This window comes from Geotrypetes seraphini, chromosome 6, assembly GCF_902459505.1.
Source record: "Geotrypetes seraphini chromosome 6, aGeoSer1.1, whole genome shotgun sequence".
In the NCBI taxonomy this organism is placed as follows: Eukaryota; Metazoa; Chordata; class Amphibia; order Gymnophiona; family Dermophiidae; genus Geotrypetes; species Geotrypetes seraphini.
The window spans coordinates 237,613,080-237,631,814 of NC_047089.1; the positions used below are offsets into that span (position 1 = coordinate 237,613,080).

Consider the following 18,735-nt stretch of genomic DNA (forward strand, 5'->3'; position numbering starts at 1 on the left):
TTAAACAGTGATCCCCAACCCTGTCCTGGAGGACCACTAGCTAGTGGGGTTTTCGGGATAGACTTAATGAATATGCATGGGGCAGATCTTATTCCTATCATCTTCATTACATGCAAATCTCTTTCATGCATATTAATTAGGGCTATCCTGAAAACTCGACTGGCTAGTGGTCCTCCACAGGACCACTGACCTAAAAAATTAACTTTAAATGGAAAAAGATGCAGAACAAATCCAAAAGACTTCTGCATGGATTGCTTGCAGAAATTGAAAATTACATGGGGCTCTAACTCTCTCTCTGTGGGAGGAACATGTGCTCAGAAAAGTGTTTGGATTTCTGCAATTCCAGGATTGCGGGAAGGGGTTGAACACCTAGAGTACTGAATCCGGAAGTGACGTAACAGAATAAATATTGGTTTTAGGAAGCTGGAGACTGCAGGAAGAGGAACATATATTTGATCCCATGGAAAAAATGGATTATTACAGCCTTGTGCAAAAGTGCAGTGCAGAAACTTGTGGACATGTGCTATGAAGCTTAAAACTTTAGATGTTGAAAAACTATAGTTCAGCTCTTCCTCATGTAGGCTCCATAGGTGAAGTCATTTAACTGTGAGGACATTCCATTTTGCTTGTCCTCAGTCATGTTCATTAGTTAAAATTTTCCTGTTTGGCAAACCAAAAGATGTGTGTTGTAGCATTTCAATGTATATCTTATGATCTAAATAGGCAGCAGTAGAAATAAAATGCTAATACTCAAAACTTAAAAAAAAATCTACTCTCAACCTTTAAATAACTAAAAGATGGTTTCCTGCAGGTAGTTGTCTTTATTTTTTTGCACTCTGTATACTAAGCTAGCTGTGCAATTGAAAAGTTTTATGCCCATTAAAACTCATACTTCTTCCAAAATAATAAAACAATCAGTGGGATCTGCCAGATATTTAATATGTTCCAAGACTTTTTTTCACCACATACTATAAACTATATTGTGTGAAGAAAAGTGATACAATATACCATTCTCAAGTAAAATTACTACTCACCTGCACGCTTTTAGAATTTCTGCTGAGCTGGGATATATGGACACAGACATTGATGGTGTGATTCGAGGATTATACTTGTGGCTAATCAAAGGAGGTTCTGTTTTCATGGGGCTCTGAGAGTCCTCCAACCCCTCTCCATTGACTGTATGTAGTCCACTATGAGGGCTATTAAGGCTGGTAATACTGTTTGTGGTGGTCTGTTCAGCAGATTTAGGGGAAAGAGTCGCTGTAGAAATGGCTGAAGATGGCGATGAGGCAACAGAATTTTCCGTTTTAGTATGAACAGCTGGATGAATGTTATTGACTTTGTTACAGGTTCCAGTACCCACATTGTTATTGGCTTTTCCCATCAACAAGGCAGAGAGCTGAGGATTGTCTGAACTAAGTAAACCTGGTGACTTAGAATCTCCATGGCTAGGGCTAGAAACAGCATCTGCCATCACCTGATGGACATGATTAGGAAGTCCCTCTACACTGGCAGTGCTATTAGGTGTCCCTTCAGTATGCCTGCTTATTTCAGGCACTGTTGACGCATTTCCTGAAGGCTTGCTCTCTTTGGTTAAGATAATGCCTTGTTGTCCACCTGAGGTAGCAGTGTAAGAGGAGAGGTGATTGAGAGCAGCCTCCTGTGTTAATGAATTGCTAGGCATGGTACTATGTCCAACCTGATTTTGAATACCAGTGCCAGCTGCCTGGAGATGCTGGGAAGGCCCAGTGGAAGAGAGAGGTCGTTCACCATTAGGACCTGCCAAATGTGAACTCTGACCTTTGTGAAGCCCCTAAAAGGCAAGAAAGATCATCAGATTTAGATATTACTAGATAAAATTTCCTATTCAATAGATCTCAAGCTTTCAAACTTAAACCACAAGTTTTTGCATTTTACAAGTTACAGTTGATAGGGAAGGGTCATTTATTAGTCAGAAAATTGAAGATTGTGGTATGTCCACAGGACCTAGAAAATAACCCACAATTATAACCGTAGCAGCTATTTATCAAAATTGTGTATATGAAAATTTATTTTTATCTTCTTATAAAGCAGTGTCCTGCAAACTTTATCGAGCCACAGCACACTAAACGTAGTGGCCGCGGCTCGAGGCAACCGGAAGTGCGCAGACGTCACCATGATGATGTCACGTGCATGCATGATGCCATCACATCAACATCTGCGCATGCGCGAAGGCCCTCCAGACAGGCCCTGAGCTTCCGGTGGGGAGTGCCAGCAAGGAAGAGGGACGGAGAGGAGAGGCACTGGCGCCAGCTGATTGCCTACAGGATGTGCCTCTCGCCGTGAAGGCACATCCTGTTGCAGTCAGTCGGCGCTTCTCCTCCTCCCCAGTGTGTCGTGGTACACTAGTGTGCTGCAGTACACAGTTTGCCATACACTGTTATAAAGAATTAAGTTTGTTACATATAAAAAGCACTTCATATGAAGCATCCTGTTTAAAATACTCAAATGGGTATATGCAACTCTAGTTCTAGAATATTCATGTGATAAGTTTCTCTCAATACAGCACAATACTTCACTGTTAATTTACACTTATTTAAGTAGGTGCAATTATACATTAGAAAACTGTTTGCACCAAACTGTGATATACAGCAGATATTAAACAATAAAGTAAAATCCAAAGAACAGAAACACACTAGAATGCTGGCAATTCAAAAGAAACAAACTGTGTATAAACAAAACCAAAAAGATGCAACACCTACCATAAATACAGGAACTTATTCTGCAGTAATAGAAACAAATACTTTATGCAAAATGTATGACTGCCAGAAAGGAGAAAGGTTCATTTTCTCCAACAGTACTGCATACTAAATCATACTTTTTACTTTAAAAGATGCCATGTGAGAACCAAGATGTTTTTGTGGTAGATTAGCCTCTTTCAGGTTCTGGTAATTTTCATGGAACTCATTCTGGATAATGAACTGGAGCATTTTCGTGGGGAAAGTATGTGGAGCCTGGCTCTTAGAATTTTTTCCACCCTTTTCTCCCTATATGTAGAGGTTGCCTGTGAGTGGGAGTTTGTATGTGTATTAAAATATTGGCCTTCTTGACAATAAGAGTCGGATTCTATGTGCCAAGGTAGGCACCTACCTTAATTACCCAAACCACCTAAATAGATTCAATTTTGAGCTTTAACAAGCTCACAATTGAAAAAAAAAAATTGAATTGGCCAATAGGCACCTACCCAGTTCTATAAAAAGGTAGGTGCCTATCACATGGCACCTAGTGATGCCTAATATCTAAGTGGGCATGTTTGAGGTGGACACATACAGACGCCACTAGGCATGATTCTCTAAAGAACATAAGTGCTTGCAAAGTAGGCCAGTAAAAACCCTGGCACCTGATTCTTGATAGGTGCCATTAGGTGCAATTCTGTAAACAGTGCCTAAGTGTGATTGGCACGCGGCCGGCACCTTTTTTCTTGGAGCCTGCTAATTTAGGCGCCGTTTAAAGAATCCGGCCTTAAGTGTCTTATATGGCCATACAACAAACAGCAAAGCAAACAAAAAGAGGCACTGGATGTCAAATCCAACTTGTGGTCACAATGCCCTTTATTAATGGTTAACACCATGAAACTGCTAAAATCCTAATAATGCTAAAATAGAAACAAAACAAAGTCCCAACAAGGATCCAAGTTTCAGCGACAATCATCGCCTTCCTCAGGGGACAATAATAAACTTAAAACGTACTACAATCAGTGCTTGTAAACGTATCAGCGTCTCTTACTCTTTTGTGGATCACTTTTCCCAGTGGATAAATAAATAATGGAGTGCTTTAGAAATCTGTGCAGGGACCCCTTTTTAACATATTAATTAACCATCTGTGAAAGGGTGTAATGCATGAATTGATCAAAGTTGCAGATGACACAAAAATATTCAAAGCTGTTAAAATATAAACAAATTGAGGAAGTGTAAAAGGACCTTGTCAGACTGGGTTGGTAAATGAAATTTAATGTGGTCAAGTGCAAATGAGGTCTGCACGGGAACGGGGATCGCAGGGTTCCCCCCCTGGCCCACGGGACTCCCACGGGGATGCCCCCTGACCCACGGGACTCCCACGGGGACGCCCCCTGGCCCACGGGACTCCCACGGGGATGAAAACAGCCTACCTAAATTCTGGCGATGCAGGCGTGCAGCTTACAAGTCTGGCGTCGCGGCGGGAAATAGCCATGCTGAGCAGTGAGCTCAGCACGTACACAGATGAAAGCCTTGCTTGCTGATTGGTCCGGCGGCCCCGTGCCGCCGGACCAATCAGCAAGCAAGGCTTTCATCTGTGTACGTGCTGAGCTCACTGCTCAGCATGGCTATTTCCCACCGCGACGCCGGACTTGTAAGCTGCACGCCTGAAAAAGAAATCATCCTGGCCGGGGTCGGTGTCATGCTCCGGAGCTTCTACAGCCTTCCTATCTCCCTATCCCTTCTTCCGGCCACACCCCCTGCTCCGCGGCTCTCTTCGGCAACTCAGGAGCAGCGATCGACACAAGCTTCTGACGTCGGGGCCTACCCTCTGCGAGTCCCGCTTGTTTCAACTTCCTTTTTCCACAAAGGCGGGACTTGTAGAGGGAAGGCTTCGATGTCGGCAGCTTGTCTTGATCACCGCTGCTGATGAGTTGCTGAAGAGAGCCGCGGAGCAGGGGGGTGTTGCCAGGTGCAGGTTGAAGGGAGAGGGCCAGATGCAGGACTCGTGGGTGAGTGAGGAGAAGAGAGAGAGAAAGAGAGAGGGGAGGGAAACAAAAGGAAATATTTCATACTGGGCTGGGCCGGAATGGAGGGAGGGTGGAAAGATTCTGGCTACCGGGTGCAGTAACAAAGGAAAAGGGGGGAAAGCTGAAAATGGAGATAGTGACACAAAGAAGAGAAAGGGTAAGCAGGATCTACTGAATAAGGATAGAGATACAGAGGGGACATGAAGAGGAGGTGAAATAGAGACATAGAAGTAATGCTGAAAAAGTGTGTGTGTGTGGGGGGGGGGGAGATAAAGACATTGAAAGGGCAAATGGTGAACATGGGGTAAAGATAAGGACAGAGACAAATGAAGATTCTGAAAAAGTGGTGAGATAGGGATATAGGTGAGATGGACACAAAGAAGGGTGATGCTGGAAAATAGGTGGAATGGTAATTCTGACAAACAAAGAAGGGAAATGCTGTATCAAGGAGAGATGGGGCTCAGGCTGGATGGAATGAGGAGAAATGCCTTGTTGGCCCGGAACTTCCTCTCCTACGTCAGAATTGACGTCAGGGAGTGGAATGCTGGTCAGCGCAACGCTTCTGCAGGGAAAGCTTGGGACAGCGGTGGCTTGGGGGCTATTCCCCGATGGCGGTGGCAGCAAACCGAGTGGCTTGGGGGAGGGCACGGAGAAAGAAAGAAAGGGGGCAGACAGGGAGACAGAAAGAAAAAGTTGGGGGAGAGAATGAGGTCTGGAGGAGAGGAAACATACAGGAGGCTGAAAGAAAGGAAGAAAGATTGGATGCACAGTCAGAAGAAGAAAGTGCAACCAGAGACTCATGAAATCACCAAAAGGCAAAGGTAGGAAAAATGATTTTATTTTCAATTTAGTGATCAAAATGTGTCGGTTTTGAGAATTTATATCTGCTGTCTATATTTTTCACTATGGCTCCCTTTTACTAAACCGCAATATCGTTTTTTAGCGCAGGGAGCCTATGAGCATTGAGAGCAGCGCGAGGCATTCAGCGTAACTCCCTGTGCTAAAACCTACTATTGTGGTTTAGTAAAAAGGGAGGGGGTGTATTTGTCTATTTTTGTATTTTGTTACCGAGGTGACATTGCATAGAGTCATCTGCCGTGACCTCTTTGAAAAAACCCGGAATATGAATAATTAACATTTTCTCTGCCTTTCATTGTGCTTTGTGTTTTTTTAAAATTTTATTGTTGGTAGATCATTTTGACTTAGTCATTATAAAGTAGCTCGCAAGCCCATAAAGTGTGGGCACCCCTGCTCTTACTCTGGGGCACCAGACCTCCCTCACGGCACACACACGGCAAATGGAAGAAAGAGGAGAATTTTTGGTCGTAGGGAGGAAGGTACAGAATGTGATAGGGAAGAAAAAGATGAGAGTGAGAAATGTGGCAAGGGAACAATGGGACAGATTGAAAGGGATGCAAGAGGGAGGAATATTGGACAGTGGTGAAGGGAATGGAGGGAGAGATGTGGCATAGTGTTGGAGAGGGGTGATAGAAGGAGAAATGTTGGGCATGGGGCTGGTGGGCAGGCACGAAAGATGAGAAAGAGATAAATGCTGGACCATGGTAGGGGGAACCAATGGACAGCAACAGAAGAATTTACAGAAGATGGGAAAGCGGAAAAAAGAAACTTTATGGAAAAATAAGTCTCCAGACAACGAAGGTAAAAAACAGAATTTATTGACTAAAATATGTTAGCTTTGGGAAATGTATATGGCAGATGTCTTTGTTTTGTATTCAAAAGAAAAGGAAATGCATTTCTGGTTTTATTTCTACAGTGTTGAAGTACTTGTTGACCCTTGCTGTGACTGGTGGGGATCCCCAAGCACCGCCAGCAGAGGACCTCCTCTAGAGATGGCCAGAACTCCCCTCCACCAAGCGCAGCAGTCGCTGGCAGCATCCATGAGCCACTGAGGTGCCAGCATCTGTGACTCAGGGATGCTACTGCTGCCTGCCAAGCTTGGCAAAAGGGACCCCCGGCCAACTGCAAAGGAAGTCCTCAGCTGACAGTTTGTGGGTTCTCATCAGCTGAGTATTTATATTTTATATTTACATTAGAGGTTCTGGTAGAAACCCATTTACAAAGTATGTATTCTTCCCAATTAATATTTCCAAATTAATAAAGTCTCTTTGCTTATTTGTAAATGGGTCTCTACCAGAGCCTTTAATTCAGTAGCATAATTAAATAAAATAACTATTTCTGAAGTTTATAGGGAAGGATGGTGACTGAGGGGATTCCTCGCGGGGACGGGTGGGGACGGAGGGGATTCCTCGCGGGGACGGAGGGATTCCTCGCGGGGACGGGTGGGGACGGAGGGATTCCTCACGGGGACGGGTGGGATTTTGGCGGGGACGGGTGGGATTTCTGTCCCTGCGCAACTCTCTAAACTGGTCTGACCCAGCAGCGGTAATTCTTATGTTCTTATGTACAGGGACAGTGATGAGGTAAAAGGGGGAGGTGTTTAAGTATGAAGTTTGAGGCTTCCTACAAAGTAGAGAATGATATGGGGAAAAAATCTGTCCCTGTCACCGCCCCGTCCCCGGCTCACCGTCCCCTTCACCGCCCCGTCACCGTCACTGCCATCCTATTCACCGCCCTGTCACTGTCCCGCAGCATCCATATAAGCCTCAGTACTGCGAAACACCATGAAGACAGAAGAGAGTCCTGCCACTACTACTACTGCGCTGAGAATCTGTTTCAGTGCCTCTGCTGTAGTAAAAACAGAACATAAAATAAATCAATTGACTTGTCCTCCCTTGTAATGACGTGTCCCCCCATGTTCACCTATAGCTCGAATCAGGTCAATTGTGCACACTAAAAATGCCCACCTGAGCACATAATCATGCAGATGCTGCAGTACAATGAGCAACAGGAGGATCTGGAACGTGAGCGCAGGCAGGCAGTGATACAAAAACAGCAGACACCCGACCGATTGCAGCATTCCGTCATCTCCCTCCCTCCACCTCACCTTAGATGTAGAGTATGCCGGCTTTCTTTTTCGCCCAGCCGCACGTGCGGCTGCTCATTTGTTCAATATTCTCCTCTGACACAACCAGAAACAGGAAGTTGCAGGAGAGGAGAAGATTGATCAACTCGAGCAGCCGTGCGTGCGGCTGGGCGAAAAAGAAAGCCGTCATACTCTACATCAGTGTTTTTCAACCTTTTTACACCCATGGACCGGCAGAAATAAAAGAATTATTTTGTGGACCGGCAAACTACTAGGACTAAAATTTTAAAACCCCATTTCCGCCCCATCTCCGCGAGCTCGGTCACCTCAGTAACTATAGAAAAATAGACAAATATAGTGCAAAATATAGACAGCAGATATAAATTCTCAAAACTGACACGTTTTGATCACTAAATTGAAAATAAAATCATTTTTCCTACCTTTCCTGTCTGGTGATTGATTTCATGAGTCTCTGGTTGCGTTTCCTTCTGTCTGTGTATCCTTTCTTTCTGCACTCAGGCCCAAGAATTGTCCCTTTCTATTCCCTCCCTCTTTCCTTCCTATGTCCTTAGTGCCCCCGGTGCCTCCTTGCCATGTTTTTAGTGCCCCAGTGCCTCCTTCCCATGTCTTTAGTGCCCCCAGTGCCTCCTTCCCATGTCCTTAGTGCCCCTTCCTGTCTTTAGTGCCCCCAGTGCCTCCTTCCCATGTCTTTAGTACCCCCAGTGCCTCTTTCACATATCCTTAGTGCCCCTTCCTGTCTTTAGTGCCACCAGTGCCTCCTTCCCATGTCTTTAGTGCTCCCAGTGCCTCCTTCCCATATTCTTAGTGCCCCTTCCTGTCTTTAGTGCCCCCAGTGCATCCTTCCCATGTCTTTAGTGCCCCTAGTGCCTCCTTCCTATGTCCCTCTCACTGCCTTCCACACTTTGTCCCACCCCTACCCCCGAAGTCTGCCTGCCTGCCTGTCTACCTCTCTCCTTCCCTCCTTAGCCATAGTCAGCCTGCTGCCTCCCTGCCGCTCAAAAAAAAAAAAAAGCCTCCCTCCTTCCTTTCCCCTGCTCTTACCGCCATGCTGCAGCTGCTAAAGCCGACAGGAAGTCTTTCCAACGTCAATTCTGACATCGGAGAGGACATTCTGGGCCAGCCAGGCAGCGATTGGCTGGCCCAGAACATCCTCTCCGACGTCAGAATTGACGTCGGAAAGACTTCCTGTCGGCTTTAGCAACTGCAGCAGGGCAATAAGAGCAGGGGAAAAGGAGGGAGGCGCTTTTTTTTTTTTGCGCCTGTCTCTTAATCTTGCCGGCCCTGCACAGACCGGCAGAAATTTCCTGCGGACCGGCGATTGAAGAACAGTGCTCTACATCTAAGGTGAGGTGGAGGGAGGGAGATGGAGGATCGCGTGATCCTTGATTGCCTCATTGTGGAGACAAGTCCATTCACCACTCCACAGGGTGGTGAATAGCCTTCTCCCCGTCCCCGCAGAGGCCACTATTTTTTCTTCCCCGTTTCGGCGGGTTACCCGCGGCTAGCCGCGGGTAACAATCACCGTGTCATTCTCTACTACAAAGTCCTGGTGAGTAGATTTAAATAACTCACTGGTCCCAGAATAAAGTGGGATTGTACAAGAAAGCCTTATCTCCCATCCTCAAAACCCACAACACAGACTCATCCATTCCTGTAATCTGATTCTGAGCAAATTACTTGCAACTGTTGTTTGCAAACAACTGAATAAGTACCATATTTTTCGCTCCATAAGACACACCCAAGATTTAGAGAAGGAAAACAAGAAAAAGAACCATTCTGAACCAAATTGTATACTAATATATACCCGACACCTTTAAATTCCATCCCAGCCCCCCCGAATCAATCATCACTTTTACATACGCCCAGCACCTTTAAATTACATCCCAGCCCCCCAGCACCTTTAAATTCCATCCCAGCTCCCCCAGCAGTACCTTTAAGTTGTGGAGGTTGGGGCCCGCGACGCACAAGCGCGCTAATGCCTGGGCCCACGACATTTCCTAATTGTGCCAGTTGCTTGCGTTTCGCTGAGCGGCTGCCTGCTGATTACCGGCGTGTTGGGGACAGTGCGCTGCTGCGTGGGTGTGTGCCACTTCTGAATGGCTGCCTCAGTTCTTGTGAGGAACTAGCGAGAACTGAGGCAGCCTTTCAGAAGTGTCACGTGCCTACACAGCAGCACGCTTGAGCGCTGCTGGCCCCAATATGCCGGTAAACAACAGGCAGCTGTCCAGCAAGCATCAGCGACTGGCACAATTAGGAAGTGTCATGGGCCCAGGCATTAGCGCGCTTGTGCATCGCGGGCCCCGACAAGCAGCCATCTACTGACCTCCAAAATTTAAAGGTACCACCGGAGGGGGGGGGGGTGTTTATATTCGCTTCATATGATGCACCCTTATTTCCACCCACTTTTGGGGGGAGAAAAGTACGTCTTATGGAGCGAAAAATATGGTACATGGAACAATAGTCCTGCATACTCCCAACTCAATATGGATTCAGGGCCCAACATAGCACTGAATTGCTGCTTCTTACACCCACAACTAATATCAAGCAATTTCAATGCAAAGGAAAACAAGTCATTCTGCTATAATTCAACAGCTCATTGACCATAATCTATTTCTGCTAAAACTCAGTGAAACCGGCATCGGAGGATCATTTCTAGAATGGTTTAACTCTGTGGTCTCAAACTCGTGGCCAGGGGGCCACATGGGACCCGCCAGGTACTATTTTGAGGCCCTTGATATGTTTATCATAATCACAAAAATAAAATACTGTAAACTAAACTATACCTTAAGTGTTTCTTGATCATATGTCTCTTTAGCTATAAATTACAATATTATTATTAAGACTTAGCCAGAAGGAAAGATTTATAAACTATAGAGTTTAACTTCTTGCAAAATTGTCATTTCTTTAAGACATTAACTATTTTTTCTGAGACCCTCCAAGTACCTACAAATCCAAAATGTGGCCCTGCAAAGGGTTTGAGTTTGAGACCACTGGTTTAACTCATTCCTAAGCAACAGAGAATACATTGTGTGGAAAAACAACACCTTCTCTCAGAGCTGGAGCTCCTTCTGCAGTGTACCACAGGGCTCCCCCCTCTCCCTAATATTATTCAACTTATTTATGAGCACACTTGGCAAGATTAAATTCACAAAGGAGATCTCCTAACCTATGCCAACAACATCTTCCCCACCATCACGAACATTGCAGAATCAATCTCAGAAGGAATAAACAAAAGCTCCATCTAGGCTACTAACAAGCAGCTCAAGCTAAACACTGCCAAGATTAACTTAGTTTGGTTCTATACACCCCAGCAATCTATCCCCAATTCAATCAATCTTCTATCTGGAACCTCACTCAGCGTACAAAACTCATCCAAAATCCTTGGTGTAATCTTGGATTCTACTCTTTCCTATGTCCTGCAATCTCTAATCTCAGGAAAAAAAGCCTTTACCATGAAACAACTGCGTCTGATCAGACCCTACTTTTATGAATGCCACTTTGCAATACTGGTGCAAATGCTCATATCTATGATGGATGGGCTTGCTGCACTTCTTAAAGCTGCTGATTTTTTTGCTTTTTTAATGCAGAATATCACCCTCCTCCCTCTAAGAAAGGAAAAAACACACAGCCGCAGTGAAATCAAATGATTCAGTTTTGAAAAATGAGCCAGCTGAGGTGCCAAAGGTCTACACTAAGGCTTGTATTGGCAAGAATGAAAATATAAAGGAACTCAATTCAGCCAATAATCTTCCTAAGTTGTTAAAGGGAGCATTGCAACCTTGAAATGAAAAACAGCAACAGGAAAAACAAAGAAAATCCTCAATAACTGAGAAATCTGACCAAAACTAATGTTGACAAGGAACTCATTGTGACAGATGTTTGGCTTTATGGAAAGAAAGAGAGAGGTGGTCCCATGCAACAGCAGCAAGCAGGGAATGACACGCATGTAAAACCAGAAGTGTTTCCACGCCAGACTCCATCAATGATATTACCCATGCTATGTAGACTTGCTTTCCTACTTATCCTCCAAGAACTCAGGGATCCAGTCCTTCTGCTGTTTGGGGTGGGGAGGAGGAGGGACACCTGTAAGCTCCAAGCTACTTGAAGATTACAATTTGGAACAGTATCTGCATTTTAAATACAACATTTATTTAAAAATAGGCCACACATCCAAATTTATAATGGTCCTTTTAAACTAGATCAATATACTCCTCAAAAAGAGGTTCTACTTTTTATGAAACCTTGGCAGATGGAGCAGAAGTCCTATCACCTCAACCTCTCAAATCAGAATAGTACACTGCTAATTTGTACAATGAATTATGTACCTGAGTGGAGTGAATTAGTTGGTTTTTCCACGGCTCCTCTGTGCTGCTGGTCAGGTTTGTGCGGTTATGAGGTAGAGTGAGTGCGGTTCGTTGCAGGTAAGGCACGTATCCATTACTTCCACTTCCTGTTATGTGATTATTGCCTATCAAAATAGTGTCTGTACTACCTAAAGTTCCTGCTGTACTGCAGGAGACTGGTCCTGCTGGAAAGGGTCCATTAGCCATAGGCTGCCCAGGGCAGGCCAGACGAACTCCAGATTGAGTAACATTAGGCACTCTGGTTAGGGCAACTTGAGGCTGCTGACCAGAGAGAGAGTTTGTAGGCAGTGATGATTCAGCTGTTGGCCCATTCGGAATTCCAGTAGATCGTACCTGTACAACTCCAGTTTGTCTCATCTATTTAAAGTCAAAATAAAACAAATGCTTATTTTCCAAAACCAAAATTGCATTTTGGTAAGTTTATGTATGTGTTCATCTCTCTCATGCTGTATAAAAAATTTAGCCTAAAAGTCATTGTCAAGGTTAAGAGAGTTAAATTTAAATAACAAAATATGAAGTTAAAACTGTAACACAGTAGCAAAGAAATGGGTATTATTGTAGTTTGTGGCTCAGGGTACTAGAATATTTAAACATAGTAACTACAAAAAGAGACAAAAGGTGTGTAGACAAACTGAAGAATGCAACTTGGTCAAACACCAGGAAGATCAAACAATTCAATTTTTAGCTACTTTATTTGTGCTCATTCCAAGTCTCTGCAGCAAAAGTCTGTTGCAATTTATATTAAACACTGATGTTTAATAACCAAATACATTCTGGAATATGCTGATTTCATCTATATCTGATTTTGTACACCTGATGCAGGTATTTATCATGAGGCATCAGGTTTGATCCCTGGAAATGAAATCCATCTTTTTCAATACAAGTCAGTAAGGGCTGACTTAAGCCATACCAGGTGAGCACTAGCTCAGGGCACCAAAAACCTTCCTCACTGGTCCACCTGCAGTGGCAATTCCCTGCTCTCAGTAAGCAGCATCTCCCTCCCACCCCTGTGTCTAGTTTACCATCTTACCTCATCTCTCCCCCCCCAGCCCGCTCCTGGGTCAAGCCTCTCTTGCCCTTACTCTCTCTCAACACCACCCTCCCCACAGCTCAGTCCCTCCATGAAACCCACCTCTCCCTGGTGTACCTTTAAACAGGGTTTTCTCCCTTTGCTACGTGTTCAGCATACCTCCAGCATAACTTCCTGTTTCCACAGGTGCTGAATGCAGCAAAGGGTAGGCTTCTAGAGTGGCGAATGCCACATTCTGTAAGTCATTAATGCTAGTGGCTGCTTCTAGAAGAAGGAGCAGCTGCTGAACCACAGGGAGGGGGGTGGAAGGGTTGAGAGAAAAAAGGGAAAGTGTGTCAGGGGTTGAAAGAGAGGGTGGAGCTGCAAGACTGTAAAAGGATAGAGATTTGAAAGAGCATGGGGAGTTGCCAGACCGTGAGCAAGAAGAGGTTGAACTTTATGTATGTTTATCTGAAAACCATCTGGTGTTAGATGGTATATAAATTTTAAAAATAAATAAAAATAAAAAAGGGGATACTCAACCCTAGGGCAAGGGGAGAGAGGGATGAAGAGTAGAGAAAAGAAAGGAAAAGGAAATCACTAGTCAGGGAGAGAGCACAAGAGAGGATTTTAGATAGAGCAGAGGGGGAGAGATGTTAGACATGGAGGAGGAAGTTACTGAAAGGAGAGAGATGAGGAATGGAGGATAGGTTGAAAAGAAATAAAAAGCAATAGGTAGCTGCAGAAAAAAAAAAGGAGATTAAGGAATGTAATCTTACTGATTAAGAGAGAAAATTAAATGAGAGCAAGTTCAGAGGTAAAGAATGTGTGAGATGAATGTAGAAGAGAAAATTAAAAAGTACTCTCAGATGGACTGGAGACCCTGGAAAAGGAGATCACCCTGGTACGCTCTTTTCCAGTAGATAGGTGAAACATTCTAGACAGTAGGGAAGCAGGAAAGCAGTCCCCCACAAAACTAGGGTGGGCTTGCTGCACCAACCCTTATGACTGAGGACCCAAAGGTGGAGTCCTGTCTTGCCACCATGTCCACTCAATAGAACTTGGCAAACTTGTGAAGAGAAGACCACGTTGCCACTCTGTAAATCTCAGAGGAGACGGCTCTAGTTTTGGCCCCTAAAGAGGCCACACTTTAGGTAGAATACACCTTGACGGGAGCAGGAGTTTGTTTCCCATCAAGAATGTAAGCTGACAAAAATCACAGTTACTTACCGTAACAGGTGTTATCCAGGGACAGCAGGCAGATATTCTTGACTGATGGGTCACCGACGGAGCCCCGGTACGGACAATTTTAGAGTGATTGCACTCTAAGAACTTGGAAAGTTCTAGCAGGCCGCACCGCGCACGCGCGAGTGCCTTCCTGCCCGACGGAGGCGCATGGTCCCCAGTTAGGATAAGCCAGCTAAGAAGCCAACCCGGGAAGGTGGGTGGTTCGCAAGAATATCTGCCTGTTGTCCCTGGATAACACCTGTTACAGTAAGTAACTGTGCTTTATCCCAGGACAAGCAGGCAGCATATTCTTGACTGATGGGTGACCTCCAAGCTAACAAAAAGAGGGATGGAGGGAAGGTTGGCCATTAGGAAAACAAATTTTGCAAAACAGATTGGCTGAAGTGTCCATCCCGTCTGGAGAATGCATCCAGACAATAATGAGATGTAAAAGTATGAACTGAGGACCAAGTAGCAGCTTTGCAGATTTCCTCAATAGGAGTGGAACGGAGGAAAGCTACAGATGCTGCCATAGCTCTAACTCTATGGGCTGTGACAGAACCTTCCAGTGTCAGTCCGGACTGAGCATAACAGAATGAAATGCACGCTGCAAGCCAATTGGACAACGTATGTTTAGAAACAGGACGTCCTAATTTATTCGGATCAAAGGACAGAAAGAGTTGGGGAGATGATCTGTGGGGCTTAGTACGGTCTAAATAGTAAGCTAAAGCCCACTTACAGTCCAAAGTATGCAGAGCCTGTTCTCCAGAATGAGAGTGAGGTTTCGGAAAGAAGACAGGCAGAACAATGGATTGGTTGAGATGGAATTCAGAGACAACCTTCGGGAGAAATTTTGGATGTGTCCGCAGAACCACCTTGTCATGATGAAAGACTGTAAAAGGTGGATCCGCAACTAGTGCATGTAGCTCACTGACCCTCCTGGCAGAGGTTAGAGCAATAAGGAAGACCACTTTCCAAGTGAGAAACTTGAAAGGAGTCGTAGCCAAAGGTTCAAACGGAGGCTTCATTAAGGCGGAGAGAACCACATTGAGATCTCAGACTACAGGGGGAGCTTTAAGAGGTGGTTTCACACTGAAAAGACCCCGCATGAATCTGGAAACCAAAGGATGAGCTGAAAGGAGTTTTCCATGAACTGGCTCATGAAAAGCAGCAATAGCACTGAGGTGGACTCTGATGAAAGTAGACTTGAGACCAGAGTCAGACAAAGAAAGAAGGTAATCCAACAAGGTCTCCACTGCAAGGGACGTAGGATCATGATGATGAAGAAGACACCAGGAAGAAAATCTTGTCCACTTCTGATGGTAACATTGCAGAGTGGCCGGTTTCCTGGAGGCATCCAGAATAGAACGAGCGGGCTGAGACAAAAGAGTATCATTCGAAGTCAGCCCGAGAGATACCAAGCTGTCAGGTGCAGAGACTGGAGGTTGGGATGTAGAAGGGTCTGCTGATGTTGTGTAAGCAGAGAAGGAAACAGTGGAAGAAGTATAGGTTCCCTGGAACTGAGTTGAAGTAGAAGGGAGAACCAATGTTGCCTGGGCCATCGTGGAGCGATGAGAATCATGGTGGCCTGTTCCCTCTTGAGCTTGAACAAGGTTCGTAACATGAGAGGTAGCGGAGGGAAAGCATACAGGAACAGATTGGAGCAATCGAGGAGAAAGGCATCCGCTGCCAGACGGTGAGGAGAGTAGAGTCTGAAGCAAAAGAGGGGCAGCTGGTGATTGTGAGGAGCTGCAAAGAGATCTATCTGAGGAGTGCCCTACTGAGCGAAGATGGACTGTAGAGTTAAAGGATCGAGAGTCCATTCGTGAGGCTGGAGAATTCTGCTGAGTTTGTCCGCTAAGGAATTCTGTTCTCCCTTAATGTAGATAGCTTTCAGGAATAATTGGTGATCTGTGGCCCAAGCCCAAATCTTCTGGGCTTCCTGGCACAAGAGGCGAGAGCCTGTCCCACCCTGCTTGTTGATGTAGTACATCGCAACTTGATTGTCTGTGCACAGTAGTAGGACTTGAGGAAAGAGAAGATGTTGGAAGGCCTTGAGGGCATAAAACATCGCTCTGAGTTCCAGGAAATTGATGTGATGCTTCATTTCCTGGGCTATCCAAAGTCCTTGAGTTTGGAACTCGTTCAAATGAGACCCCAGGCATAAGGGGAGGCGTCGGTGGTGATGACAAGTTGATGAGGAGGTAGATGGAACAGAAGACCTCTGGAGAGATTTGAGGACATCAACCACCAATGCAGAGACTGACGAAGAGATGATGTCACAAATATGTGTCGTGAGCAAGGATCCGTTGCTTGGGACCACTGGGTAGCTAGGGTCCATTGAGGAGTACGCAGGTAGAGACGTGCGAATGGTGTGACATGAACTGTGGAGGCCATGTGACCCAAGAGTATCATCATTTGCTTGGCAGAGATGGAATGTTGTGGAAGCACCTGCTGACATAGAGATTGAAGAGTTAGAAGACGGTTGGATGGCAGGAACGCTCTCATGAGGACTGTGTCCAGCACCGCTCCAATGAATTGAAGTCTCTGAGTGGGGATGAGATGAGATTTGGGTAGATTGATCTCGAACCCCAGAAGCTGCAGAAACAGGATGGTCTGGTTGGTGGCCAGAAGTACTGTCTGAGATGAATTGGCCTTGATTAACCAGTCGTCCAGGTAAGGAAAGACCTGAAGGTGGTGAGAGCGTAGAAAGGCAGCCACCACAATCAGACATTTGGTGAACACTCTTGGAGAGGAGGCAAGACCGAAGGGCAGCACCTTGTATTGGTAATGACAATGATTGATCATGAAGCGGAGGTACTGTTTGGAGGACAGATTGACCGGTATGTGAGTATATGCCTCTTTGAGATCAAGGGAGCATAGCCAGTCGCCTTGATTGAGAAGAGGGTAAAGAGTGGCCAGAAAAAGCATCCTGAATTTCTCTTTGACCAAGCATTTGTTGAGATCGCGAAGATCTAGGATGGGTCTGAGATCTCCTGTTTTTTTGGGAACCAGAAAATAACGGGAGTAAAATCCCTGCCCCTTTTGATCCAGAGGAACCTCCTCTATGGCGTTCAGAAGGAGGAGGGATTGAACCTCTTGAAGAAGGAGGGAAGACTGAGGAGTGTTCAAAGCAGACTCTCTTGGCAGACTTTGGGTAGGAAGAGTCTGAAAGTTGAGAGAGTAGCCGTGGCGGATGATGTTGAGGACCCACTGATCCGAGGTGATGATTTCCCAACGGCTGATGTAAAAAGCAAGACGTCCTCCTATGGATCGTGGAAGATGGGCAGATGGTAGAACGCTGGCTATGCCCTGGAGAACCAAGTCAAAAGGGTTGGGTAGACTTTTGAGGTGGAGGAGGCTTTACCTGTTGTTGCTGTGCTTGCCTAGGAGTCTGCCGTTGTTGTTGGCGCTGACGTCTAGGCTGTTGAGGAGCCGGTGGTAAAGGACGAGCCACATAGCGGCGTTGGTAGGCCGATTGCTGCCTAAAAGGCCTGGTAGGTGGGGTCTTCTTTTTAGTTTTGAGGAGAGTATCCCACCTAGTCTCATAGGCAGAGAGTTTTTGTGTAGTGGAGTCCATGGATTCTCCAAAGAGCTCATCGCCTAAGCAAGGCGCATTAGCTAGTCGATCTTGATGGTTGACATCAAGTTCTGAAACTCTGAGCCATGCCAGACGACGCATGGCAACCAACATGGCCATGGCTCGAGAGGTCAGTTCAAATGTGTCGTAGATCGACCGGACCATGAATTTGCGAAGCTGTAGGAGAGATGAAGAAGTTTGGTGAAACGCAGCTCTCTTGCGGTCAGGGAGGTACTTTTCAAAAGCAGCCAGATTTTGAATGAGATGCTTTAGATAAAAAGAAAAATGAAAGGCATAATTCCCTGAACTGTTAGCCAACATCGCATTCTGATACAACCTCTTGCCGAATTTATCCATGGCCTTACCTTCTCTGCCAGGAGGGACTGAGGCATACACACTAGCTCCCGTGGATTTTTTTAGTGTGGATTCCACTAAGAGGGACTCATGTGGGAGTTGCGGTTTGTCAAAGCCAGGAATGGGGATGACTTTATACATGGAGTCCAATTTACGAGGGGCTCCTGGGATGGTCAAAGGTGTCTCCAGATTCTTGTAAAAAGTCTCTCTCAAGATATTGTGGAGGGGTAATTTCAGAAATTCCCTTGGAGGCTGGTCAAAATCCAGTGCATCAAGAAATGCTTTGGATTTTTTGGACTCAGCCTCCAAGGGAATATAGAGAGAGTCACACATCTCTTTCAGAAATGAGGTGAAAGAGGTTGCATCTGGCTTAGAGGACGGATCTAAAACAGAAGGATCCTCGTCAGCCGATGAACACTCCCCCTCAGAGAGAAGAGGCTCTTCGGAGTCACCCCACAGATCAGGATCCCTAACTTGGAAGCTGCGATCCCG

At 45.5% G+C, this 18,735-nt stretch overlaps 1 protein-coding gene across 4 annotated transcripts in view; it reads right to left on the reverse strand.

Annotated features, from left to right (window-relative positions):
* The window catches only part of KDM6A (lysine demethylase 6A), a 547,501-nt gene that overhangs the window by 184,832 nt on the left and 343,934 nt on the right, over nucleotides 1-18,735 (reverse strand). For all 4 annotated transcript variants that reach the window (XM_033949775.1, XM_033949774.1, XM_033949772.1 and 1 more), the window contains 2 exons: nucleotides 12,035-12,430; nucleotides 1,035-1,813 (listed from right to left, as the gene is read on the reverse strand). In XM_033949775.1, the coding sequence (XP_033805666.1) occupies nucleotides 1,035-1,813; nucleotides 12,035-12,430 (1,175 nt within the window). The remainder of the gene's footprint in view (nucleotides 1-1,034; nucleotides 1,814-12,034; nucleotides 12,431-18,735) is intronic.